The 12,832-nt window shown below is 40.8% G+C and overlaps 1 protein-coding gene across 3 annotated transcripts in view; it reads left to right on the forward strand.

Moving 5' to 3' along the window:
- ARHGEF26 (Rho guanine nucleotide exchange factor 26) overlaps positions 1-12,832 on the forward strand; it is a 113,290-nt gene that overhangs the window by 18,896 nt on the left and 81,562 nt on the right. For all 3 annotated transcript variants that reach the window (XM_081087059.1, XM_081087058.1, XM_081087060.1), the window contains exon 4: positions 9,245-9,301. In XM_081087059.1, coding sequence (XP_080943185.1) covers positions 9,245-9,301 — 57 coding nt within the window. The remainder of the gene's footprint in view (positions 1-9,244; positions 9,302-12,832) is intronic.

The raw sequence follows: 12,832 nt of genomic DNA on the forward strand, positions 1-12,832 counted from the left end.
AACATGAGGAACTGTATTAAAGGGTCATGGCATTAGGAAGGTTGAGAACCACTGCTCTAGAAAGTGTGACCAAAACTAGATGGGCTGGTTGGAAAGAAGGGTGAGAAATAAAAGCAGTAGAAGTATAACATGTGGCTTGAATGACATCTGATATATAGGTAAACAGAATGCTAATTCTGTTTCTACTTCTCAGATCTCCTCATACAAGTAATTCCCATCCGGTGAAACCATTGCATGCTTTGTAAATCCTACGTAAAACATCAGCTCACTTTATTGCTCATTTTTTCTAGAATAGTTTGTTCTCAGGTTAGATTTTTATTGCAAATCTAAGAAATTAACTTCAGGGTCAGTGTTGGTCTAAGTAAGTTACTGTTTTGGAATTGTTCATCCTGTCCGTCTGCCACTTTGCAAAAATAACAAACAAAAACAAAACAGCATGTACCCTGTTGGCATCACCCTTACCAGCGGGTGTTCTCCTGGGCGAGAGGAGCCCGTCAGACCTGCCTTTGCCAGCCCCTTCTTGACTCACGCCTTCACTATGCGTCCATGGCGTCATTCCCAGTGACGCCGGCTCCAGCCCAGGCCGCCGCCCCTCGCTCTCACACTTGCACACCTGCCTGTCATCACTCATTTTCAACACTGCCTCATAAGCCGCTGCATGGTTTGGACTTGACTGAGCTCTTTCTTTCTTATTCCCTCCCTTGGCCTTACTCTGTTTCTTTTTTCTGCTGGTGGTCCCCCGTCATTTCTCTAGCTCTCCTTATGGGCCACAACAAAGACATGCAGGTACTGTTGGCAGCCTTCTCAATTTCGTTTGTCTGCCCTACTTGTTTTATTTCTTTTTTTGAGAGAGGACTTTGAAACCGATTTTAGTTTTTATTTAAAATGAAGATTTAGGCCTTGGCCGGGTCACTCAGTTGGTTAGAGTGTCATCCCAATCTGCCAAGGTTTTGGGTTTGAGCCCTGATCAGGGTACATACAAGAATCAACCAATGAATGCATAAATAAGTGGAACAACAAATTGATGTTTCTCTTGCTCCCTTCCTCTTTCTCTAAAAAACTATAAAAAAAGTAAATATGAGAATATTCCATAAAAATTTAAAAAAAATGAAAATTATGCTTTGAAACCAAGGCATGTTCATTATAGAAAAATCAAAAAGTATCAATAGAAAGAGATAACAAAATAAAAATTAGTTGATGTTTTGTATATAAGATTCAGACCATTTTTTATAAAGGTAAAATTGAATTTTTTCTTTTCTTTTGAGCAAAACTATGAATAATAAAATAATATTGTCTTGTTACCCATATTTTCCCTTTAACAGTGTTCTAAATATCTTTTTTTGTGTTATTAAACCTGCTGTTTTGTAACCCATTATTTTTCTCGTAACAATGATGTGAATGACTTTCCGCATCATTAAACTTTCTTCCACAACAGCCTTTTGAATGGCCTATATTGTGTTTCATCAGGTAGGTGGATGTTTGATTTTTTTAACCACTTCCCCATTGTTAGTCATTAGTTTCTGATTTTTCAATGTAAAAATTCAAAATTTGAAGCTGATTAAGTTCTTTAAAATAATTAATTTTGAATTACAGAAGTAATACAAATACATTGTCCTCATTACAAAATTAAGCATAACAGTTCAGACCGAAATCTGCTTTGATTTTATCACCATTCCCAACCCCCTCCATTGTTAGTCTTGGTCTGCTCCTCAGTATTTTATTAAATATTCCACTTTGTAAACCTGTTCATCTTTTATTAAATAATTTTGTAAATTGCCCTTTACCCCTAACATCATTTTCCCTTTCATCCTTTCTACTTCTGTGTCATTAGCTTGTCATGTGTGTTTTTTTAGCGTCATTTTCTCCTCTTAACTGTTGATAGATGAAGAACTTCATCTCTTGCTCACCTGGAGAATAGAGAATGAATACATCTGGGTCTAGGCTCAGTGCCCACAGGGGAATGGAGGCTAGCTCGTAAGAGCCACAAGTCAATGGAAAGCATTCCTTAACTGGAAGAAATGTCAGGATTAAGTAACATGTGAAATCACCAGGCCACCCCACTGACAACTTAGCTTTCACTGCAGCAGAAGCTAGGAATCCAGTGAAAGATGAGGTTTCTGGGGCATCCAGTGGGAGGATCTTAGTTTAGGGCAGTGGTCGCCTAAGACCATCGGAAAACACATATGTAATTACATATTGTTTTTGTGATTAGTCACTATGCTTTAATTATGTTCAATTTGTAACAATGAAAATACATCCTGCATATCAGATATTTACATTACGATTCATAACAGTAGCAAAATTACAGTTATGAAGTAGCAATGAAAATAATTTTATGGTTGGGAGTCACCACAACATGAGGAACTGTATTAAAGGGTCGCGGCATTAGGAAGGTTGAGAACCACTGGTTTAGGGGGAAGAGTAGCTGCAGATCCCAATTCTGAGAATGTTCAGAAGTGTTCAAGAAGGCAGTGTGCTGCCCGGGTTAAGAGCTCAGCCTTTTGAAGGCAACCAGGCAGGCCTGGGGTTGAATCCCAGCCTTGCCCCTTATCTAGGGCCAGTGACTTAACTTTTCTGATGCTAGTATCTTCCTTGCAGGGTTGTCATAAGGTTTAGAAGTGTTACAGGGAGTGCCCTCTGTGTCCCCACATGTTGCCAATAGAAGTGGAATTTTTGTGATGTCACAAGGAAAGGAATTTCCTGAGACTCACACAGGAGAATGAGTGATAGTTATTTGCATGGAATTAAACCCTTGTCTTTTCAAGGTACCATTTCCCTCTGTCCTGCCATGGAAAAAGTCCAATCTTGTCTTCAGCAGAGCTAGAATTAAGACACTGTCCAGAGTCTCTGCTCCATATTTAAGCACAGTCCATTCCAGTATTTGGCTAGCTTAGCTTGTGTTCTCAGCTGCAATCCCTTGCGTGTGGGTCCACATGGCCATGGGCCAAGGGTCTGCTAAGGCCACATGGCAAGCTAGTGCCTGGGTGAGTGTGGGTCACAGAGCAAGGGAGTGCAAGAGCAAGCGCGAGAGAGGATTCTTTGTCTAGGGCTTATGTATTCCCAAATATTTGTGGGTTGGCATTGGGGTCCACCCTCCTAGCCAATGATCTTCGTTCCCAGGCTAGACTGACAGGAAAGCACCTCCCCAATGTCACCCCAACATCACTGTGCGTACACCCACCTTCCTCTTTATTGGACCCCTTCCCCCAGTGATTTGTAGGTAATGGAACAGAGGTGTCCTTGGGAGTGTGAAGTTGCAGCTCCCTGGTGAAGCTGCCCAGATGACCATGCTTTAATATCTGGCCTTCTCTCTGCTCTCTTTCTGTTTTTAATATTAGCTGGCTAATTATGGTGATGGCAGAAGTTACAAGATTCTGGTGCATGGCAAGCATTTGATATAAAGGTAGTTTGAGAAATGAAAAAAGGAGCAACTAGAGCTCTGAATCAGAATTTGGCTTGATATGGGTAGCTAGTTAACCAGGCTGACTGCAATGAAGTGATGCACACTTATCTCCTAAATTGTACAGAGCGCAGCAGTTTATTTTTGTACATTTAATTACCTGTCTGTGGTTTGTACTCTCAGCCTCATATCTGCATTGAAATAATTTGAGTTCATTCAAGAATCTTGGCTTTGTCTGTAAAGGGTGACTCAGGCCACAGAGGACAAATGCCTCAAGCCCTGGCCTGCCTTACTGAGTTTGCTGTCATTTTAGTAGACCTGAGGTTCTCTGGAGGCAGTGTGGAGAGAACTGAGAGGCTTGCTGTTTCTTGAGAACCAAGAATTTTGGTGAGGACTATAGAATTTGGGTGAGGACTATAGAATTTGGGTGAGGACTATAGAATTTTGGTGAGGTCTATAGAATTTGGGTGAGGACTATAGAATTTGGGTGAGGACTGTAGAATTAAGGTCAACAATAGTAGATCAGAGGGCAGATTCTTTTTTTGAACAAATGAGTTAGGAGGTCCCTGGCATGTTACTTGATATATTTTCAAACTAAGCATATGATTTTATTAAATGGGTCATTGTCTTCTCTCTACCTCCCTGAAATTATGATGCCCTCTGACCTCATTTATCTGATTTTTGGTTATTTAGGTCTATGGCCCTTTGAGATGAATGTTGTGTAGCAGCTCTTAGCTTAGGTAGAGTGATAGCTCAGGACCTTTCTCCGTGGATAACGTGGGGCTGGAGAGAGCCTTAAGGGGGCTGGCTATGGACATGATCTCTGGACCCTGGCAGATTTTTCGGTTTAGGAACTTCAGACACACTCTCAAAGAGATGCTGTTCCCATGCTATTTACCATGAAAGAACTGTAGCTCATTTGTAATTCAGGGGCTATTTGGGTTGTGTTCATTTTGTAGAAAAGACCTGAGAGAGATTGTGTCCTGTGGTTTAATTCTACTTTGCAATTCATTCCCTTCCCACATGAGCTTTTAAGAACAGAAGCTGGTGAATAAGGACTCACCAAGAGGCAGGAATAACCAGCTGATTTTCAGCAAGTGGGGCAACTCTGGCCAAGTATAAAGGTCTCAACTCAGATGGGTATCCAACCTACATTCGTGTTTTATGGAGCCTGACTGATCTTGGATCATAAATTTCTGGTTTAATTGTTCACTGTCCATCTCTGAGCCTTTTTGGTCCGTCAGTCTTTTGCGACCCTTCCATCTGGTTTCCCTAGCTGGTGGGGGGAAATAGGAGGAATGTGCACTCATCTTATCTACAAACAGTATCAAGTCTTGGGGGGCCCAAGAACATATTCCTATTTACCCCATAGAAATGGTGTTCTGGTTGACCGAGAGACGGATTGCTAATCTTGGCTCCTGCACAGAATCTGCTCTGTCCTGGACACAGGCTCAGTATGTACAAATGGCAACTTTGGGGCTCTATTTGGGCCGTAGAGAACTTGGCTCATAACCTGTTCCAGTGAGTGGAGTGAAAGGCCAAGGGATATTGCACAAAGGTTATGGATTTCCTGCCACCGTTCTGTGAAGTCGCCTGTAACTGGTTGAGGGCAGGATGGAATCTCTGCTTAAAGCCTCCCTGTTCCTTCCTAGGAGAGTCATCTGTGTGTGTCAGACTTGCAAATTGTCAAGAATACTGGCATGAGTTCTAAATGGAGCATCAAATAATTAACTTTGGGGTCTATACTTTAGGGAGTTTGCTCTTTTCTAAATTTCAGTATTTTGGGTCTAACTAGACATGCATGAAGTATCCTGTACTGTTTTTTTGTTTGTTTGTTTTTAGTTTCAGCTAATTGTTCATTTCCTTCTCATTTGGACGTGGAATATGTATCTGTTACAAAGATCATGGGTGAAGAATTTCAATACCAATTACAGCAGTAAAAATCTACGAATTTAAAACTATTGCAACATTACTGAGTTCTCTGAGTTTGTTATCTGGTTAAGCCCCATACCATATTCATATTTGTTAACTTAGGTCAGAATTGTGGTTTTGGGCTATAAAATTCTGTTGCATTATTTGAATTCCACTTAAAGTGTTGAAGATACTGACCTGCATTCATACTTTCTCCTTAGAGTCTAGAACAGTGATGGCGAATCTATGACACGTGTGTCAGAGGTGACACGCGAACTCATTTTTTTGGTTGATTTTTCTTTGTTAAATGGCATTTAAATATATAAAATAAATATCAAAAATATAAATCTTTGTTTTACTATGGTTGCAAATATCAAAAAATTTCGGTATGTGACACGGCACCAGAGTTAAGTTAGGGTTTTTCGCAATGCTGACACGCCGAGCTCAAAAGGTTCGCCATCACTGGTCTAGAACCTGCCATGGCAAGAATGGAACAGTCTTGTGAATTGCTTAGATGACACAAACTCAAGAACCCCAAATTGAATACAATTGTTACTGTTTCATTAAACTATTTTCACAATTCTCCTTATTGATTACATAGTTGAATAAAAAATTTAAACCAGGCCAAGACAGTGAGGAATAAGTTAAGTCCCAGGGAGGTCAGAAGAGACCTTTAAAGGAAGTGTTGCTTTGACTAAGTGTTCCATTTGTACTCAGCCAGAGCTACCAACATGAAACAGTATTTTTTAAATAAAAAAGGAGCCTGTACAATTTAAATTTTTCATTTTAGATAGCAAAGTAGCAGTTTTAGAAGCTTGTATATATATTTTTTCTTTTCTGCATGTGGAAACAAGGGGAACAGTAGAAGAAATGTGATAAACATAATATTTTAGATTATTTTAGGAAAAGTGTACAAACTGCAAAAAGCATATAAACTTTAAACTATAGATATAAATATATCTTTTACCAGATTTATTTTTCTAAGCACCACCACCACCACCGCCCCCCCCCCAAAAAAAAAAAAAAAAATGGTCTGGGCCTACCAGTGATTTTACCTAAGTTCACCGACAAGGTCACTGTTTTTGAGTTAGATAATGTCCAGAGGTATTGACTATTAAAAACTTGCCACGCATTCTTTCTTCTTTTTTCCTGCTTGATATTTGCCCCTATTTTTCATTCTCCTCTAATTTCCTCTTCTCTTCCTTCTGCCAGCCGTTGTGGGGCCCTCTTTCTATATCCCGCTCTCCCCCGCTTTCTCTGGTTTCATTTCTCCAACCTCCTCAGCCTCTGAAATCACCTTGCCTGCTCTCAACCTCCACCTGCAGGCACCTGTTCTCGGGTGTTACTGAACGCAGGGTTCCATGTGGACGGAGGGCTCAGGTGGCCAGATGCTCCTTCTTGCTCTGGAGGAAGAAGCTGTCCGGCCTGCCTGTGCGCGCACGGAGGGGCTGAGGCAGGACAGCCCCGGAGCAGTGGTGTGGCTGCCTGCCCGGAGGAGCTGGTTGGTCACAATTCCCCAGAGCAAACGTTCGGGCTCCTCACGTGGATCTCACCTCACTTTTCTTATGACCTAATATTGCTTCCTGGAGCCTTGTTTTTCTCTCTGTTGCGGTAGTCTTGTACAGGTTGCTGGTTTGTACCTGATGACTTTTAGGTTAAAGGGATATTTCACCATTTCAAACTACCTTCTCTTCCCCCTCAACAAGCAACGACTAGTACTTTAGCTGGGGAATCTGTTTTATTTTTATGATCAGATGAAGTACCCTTAATCCCTCAGTTAAACTGGGTGTCCTCTGTCTAGGTCTCTAAGCCCACACGTTTCATTCTCTTCCCCGTAAGATTTCCGGGTCTGTGAACTCACCAGTCCTTTTGGATGAAGATGTGAGTGGCCTGGAAATTCTTGCTGATGACCTCACCTGCAGAGATTGTGGGCATGGAGCCTGGATAGTCATCTGCCAGGACTCCGTGGCAGGCAGGAAATCCTGTGAAATTCTTGTTCAGGGTTAACCAAATGGGAGAGGCTCTGAACAGTTTCATCCTGGCCGTCTCCTCCCTTATTAAAGTGTCTGACGGAGCCTTTTTAGGCATGAATTCTTGCTGAGACGCTGACCCAGGGTCAGGGTGGTGGATGCAGTAAAACGTATGGAGACTTGGTACAGAGACCTGGCGTTAGAAGGGGTCTTGCCCAACCCTAGAAAAAGAGGGTGGGGGGTGGGGGTCCCTACCCCCATGTATCATGATTAAGAGCATGAGCCCGGGAGTTGGACAGGCATGGATGCGGATTCTGGCTTTGCTCCCTACTTAGCTTGTGATCTTGGGTCCCCAGCCTCAGTTGTTATCCTCATCTGTGAAATGGGGATAAGAATAGTATCAACTTTCTAGAGTTTTTATGCGGGTTCGGTGGGAAGACAGGTGTAAAATGTTTAGCACGTTTCCTGGCGTACGGTAAATGTTCAGTAAATGGTTGCTCATTTTAATAGTGATTTGGGACTCTATTTTCATACTGCTTTCCAACTTTTTCCAAACATTAAATGAAAGACAGTAACATGTGGTTGTCTTGGTTTCCATGACAACACAATGTAGAGAACTGTGTGCACAGCCGTCTTCACACTACGATAGGCATCACACCCCTGGAATTCATGGACACTGTGCGAGGTGGACAGGAATCATTCGAAGGCTACTGTTTTCCAGACCCTCAACTTCTAGTTCTTTTCCTTTCTAAAACGGAGGCTGCATCTGCAGTTAAGGGTTACCCAGGTCTTTTTTCGAGCCTCTCCTTTCACATTTGCCCTTTTGCCGTTTTACCAAAGCAAGGCATCCCTCTTGCCCATCTCAACTCTTAATACCGTGCGTGGCCCCGAGGTGGCAGACCCCGGGGCCGTAAAATAAAAGGGGGTCAGTGTGAAACATTTTCAGTGAAGCCTCCTTTCATTAAGCCACCATAAGCCCCTCCATCTTTCTAAGAGTTGCATCCTCAGTAACATATTACTCTTAAGGCTTAGTGCATTAAAATTGGAAGTAATTATGTTGTTTTGATCATATGCTATTAATATTTGTGGTGGTTATATAATCCACAACAATCTCTTTTATACTCAAAGCTAAATGGTTACAGGGAATTTTAGAAAATTATGTTTAAAGTTACATTTTTGTTTTCAAGTGTACTAGCGTGACTGATAAGATACCCAATCACATAGAATTACTATGTTACATTAGGAAATTTTGGGGGGAAATTGATATAGAAGTGTGATTTCAGGGAGAAAGAAGATGATTGTAAAATCTCCAAGGGAGGCTTATTTACTTTTACATGGATGATGGTGGATATCCGATCGTTATGGCTTTTATATTCCATTGAATACATTTAAAAGACCATAGTGGCATTGAAAGTGTCTAGATTGACAATTAGCAGGAAAATACATCTTTAAAATTCTTTAATTTAGGATGAAAATATGAGACGTGAACTTAAAAATAGGTCTAGCTCAGCAGGTGTGGCTCAGGATCCAAGAATTCGCCAGTTCAATTCCTGATCAGGGCACATGCCCAGGTTGCAGGCTTGATCCCCAGCCCCAGTAGGGGCCATGCAGGAGACAACTGACCGATGAATGTTCCTTTCTGATCAGTGTTTCTATCTCTCCATCCCTCTCCCTTCCTTTCTCTCTAAAAATTAATAAAAATATATTTTAAAAATATGTTTTTTAATTTAATTTAATTTTGTTGTTTTCCATCACCATTTATCCTCCATACCTTCTTCCACCTCCACCCACCCCCTCACCCCTTACAATTTGAGGAGGTATGAGACTCCAAAAATTCACATGTACTGAATTCAACATTTTGCATACATTTCTCTTAATTCATTTTTGAAAGGCATAAAGTTATGCCTTACATAAAACAATTATTAAAGTGAATGAACTCAAAACTCTTTTTTCCCCCCACCAGGTGAAAAGAAATGGATTATCTCAGACAGTTAGCCAGGAGGAAAGAAAGAGACAAGAGGTATGTTTTCTACCAGCGGATGCTTTAGAGCAGGGGTGGGGAACGTCTGGCCTGTGAGCCGTATAAGGCCTGCAAAACCATTTGGTCTGGCCCTGCCACGGCATTAGGGGTGACTTAATTAAATACTTGACCACATATAGTGGGCTGCTTTTTAAGTTGGTAATTTTGTATGGCTTGTGAATGATGTTATCAACATTCAAATGGCCCTTGGCAGAAAAAAGGTTCCCCACCCCTGCTTTAGAGCTCTGAAGCGTGCGTGTGCTTCCATCTACTGTGTGCACTTGCTCAAGTGCTTTCCTTAGCAAATGCATGAAATGAATACAGGTATGGAAGGAATAAAATTACAGAAGACGTATGTGGTCATTGTCAAATACAACTGCATATAAGCTCCCAGGAAAGAATGTTTTAAAATATCCTGACGTTAGCTTAAAAACAGAGCACCTAGTCCAGGTATTTAAACTGGAATGAAAAAGGACGTTAGTGAAAAAACTGGTGAAATCTGAATAAAGTATGTACGTTTGTTTGTAGACTAAATGTAATGTACCCTGGTTATGTGATGTACCCTGGCTAGGGGAAGCTGGGTGAAGGAAACACAGGAACTCCGAGCCCCCTTTTTGATATTTCTGTAAATCTAAAATTATACCAAAATAAAACTTTACTTAATAAAAATAAAACATAACAATAGGGTTTCACAACTTGAAGTTTAAATAACTGCAGTTTAAGAAAATTGCTTGTTGTGATAATACTGTGAAGGTCTCAAAGCATTTTCCACCTGTCTTAGGCATATTACTAAGGATTTCTATGTTTATGCATATACGTGCATATGAATTAATCTTACAAAGGTCATGTTGTATCCTTATTTCATTGGCATGGAGTAAAACAACAATATAAGGACACATTATATTGCCATTTTTTACAGTTATGACATTGATATAGCCATCACTGAGAATTAAATTATATTTATAATTTTTTCTTCATTTTTTTAAAAGTGAAGAAAATAAAACTTTCAATAAAGTAGACATCCTATATTCTTATTCTCAGCCCTCTTCCCTTATTCTCAACCCCAGAGGCACCTGTAATTATGAATTAATGTATAACTGTCCGGTATTTTTAATGTATTCTATAGATTTATATACATGTACTGGTGTGTGTGTGTGTGTGTGTGTGTGTGTGTGTGTGTGTTAAAACATAGATAAATGATATGATTCTGAACATACTTTTGGTTACTTTTTACATTCAACATTGTTTTTGAGATTTATCCATGTTAATGCGTATTAATCTAGATCACTCATTCAGACCACCTTTTTCTCTTTTTTTGTTAATCCTCACCGGAGGATATTTTCCCATTGATTTTTTTTTAGAGAGAGTGGAAGGAAGAGGGAGAGACAGAGAGAAACATCCATGTGCGAGAGACACATCGATTGGTTGCCTCCTGCATGCCCCCCGGCCAGGTCCAGGGAACCTGCAACCAAGGTACATGCCCTTTACTGGAACCGAAACCAGGACCCTTCAGTCTGAGGGCCAATACTCTATCCACTGAGCCAAACCAGCTAGGGCAGACCACCTTTTTAAAAAAAATATATTTTTATTTATTTCAGAGAGGCAGGGAGTTGAAGTTGTAGAAACATCAGTGGTGAGAGAGAATCATTGATCAGTTGCCTCCTGAATGCCCTGCACTGGGCAACCAAGCTTATGTGCGCTGACTGGAACCAAACCATGACCTCCTGGTTCATAGGTCGATGCTCAACCACTGAGTTACGCCAGCCGGGCAGTACCACCTTTTTAAAATCTGTTTTCCAAATGATGGACCGTAGGTGACATGTTTTTTCCTTTATTATTAGCATTGTGGTATAAACAATGTCTCTTTCCCTGTGGACAAATTCAAGAGCTTCTCCAGAGTCCTAATTCCATTTGAACACTTCTGTTCTTTTAATCCTTTTCTATTTGAAGCTATTCTGTTTTCCTTATATTTTGAAAATATTTATTCAGATTTGCAATATAAAAAAAGTTGTGACAGCAGCAACTCTACCTTTATGGTTTCTTTCTATTCCGTGTAGCTATTTTTAGCAGGGGTAACCTGATTTGCCATTAAGTCGTTAATGGCTCTGTAGCAGGTGTTATCACAATTACATTAACCCTATTACATGCAAGTACCACTTATTCATCTTTTCCTATGATCTATTCTGTATAGTTTATTAAATCTTTTTATTCAAATCTTCATGTTTTGGATTTTATTATAAAAGTCCTTAATTTTTAAAATATTATGTCATTCCAATGTGCCATATCCATCAACAACCTGAAATCCCTTAGTTTTGGCTAGGAAGTGACAATTTTCTTTAGTTGGCATTACACTTCCTGGAGATAATCATATTGATGGACTGGTAACTGTGTTACAGAATTACATAAGAAACAGGCTCAGTGAGACGCCTAATGGGCTTACTCTTTACTCTTTAGAACGTTCTTTCACTTAAACCCCTGAGCACAACCAAGGCTAGAGCAGCACTTTGAAGCAAGACTTCCCTAAAAGCTTATGGATGCTGAAAAGAGAGATGCATATTGAGATTGGCACCACTAATGTGACTTGCAAATATGGCCCCCCCACCAGTAGCCGGGCCTCTACTTGCCTAGCCTGCCCTGCTCCCACCCAGCCTTAGCAACAGCACAGGGAGTCCTGGGAAGAATCTTCTGAGCAAGGGTTTGCAGGGAGGAGTCCTGGAGGGCAGGGTGATGATGGCAGTGTTACTAGGGAGGTCTCCAGGAAGGACGTGACTCTCAGGATGTCCACCATCCCTCCCTGAGGAGGAATTTCCCCTGTGTTGCCATTCTTGGAGGACCTGAAATTGACTTTGTTAAGGGGCTAGATGAATTCCTTACCTAGGGCATTGATGTCCATCCACCTATGAGGGTTGGCATTTCATCATGAATGAAAATGCTTATCAGGAAAACCACTGAGTGCCTGACACCAAGAGTTTCTGCAGAGGGTCCTTCGCTCCTTCTTGAGACACTGACAAGAGCAGAGGTGGTGGCTTGTTGAACAGACAGGAATTGCTTTCAATATGTATGAGTTGATATGAAAGAATTCCTGAAGCGGTTAAGAGCCTTTTGAGGGTAGGTACAGTCATGCTCTCTTAGCACACCCAGAATGTTTGCTGTTATTGACTGCAGATGATAAAGATGAAAACATAGGTAGAGAAAGGGCCCACAGAGACAGAGCAAAGGACTATATTTGTGAAAATTTTCCTCTGAATCCTAAGTGATGTCTGTAAATCCTTATTGTCCCAGAGCAACATGCTTTGAAAGCAGGGCTATGGGAGATGACCCCAAAGATTAATTAGTGTCACACTGAGATTTTATCACATGCCCTAGCTTCCTAATATAGATCCTACCCCATGGCAAAGTACAACCTCAGGATGCAATCTCAAGTTTTCCAAGTGATGATTTCATTGTTTCATATTTACACTATGGACAGTGACTCTTCCTCTCAAGATTTGGGTATAAGAGCCTTATATAAAGACAGTAGTTTGGTGATAC

This window comes from Myotis nattereri (assembly GCF_964212035.1).
Source record: "Myotis nattereri genome assembly, chromosome: 3".
Classification (NCBI taxonomy): Eukaryota; Metazoa; Chordata; class Mammalia; order Chiroptera; family Vespertilionidae; genus Myotis; species Myotis nattereri.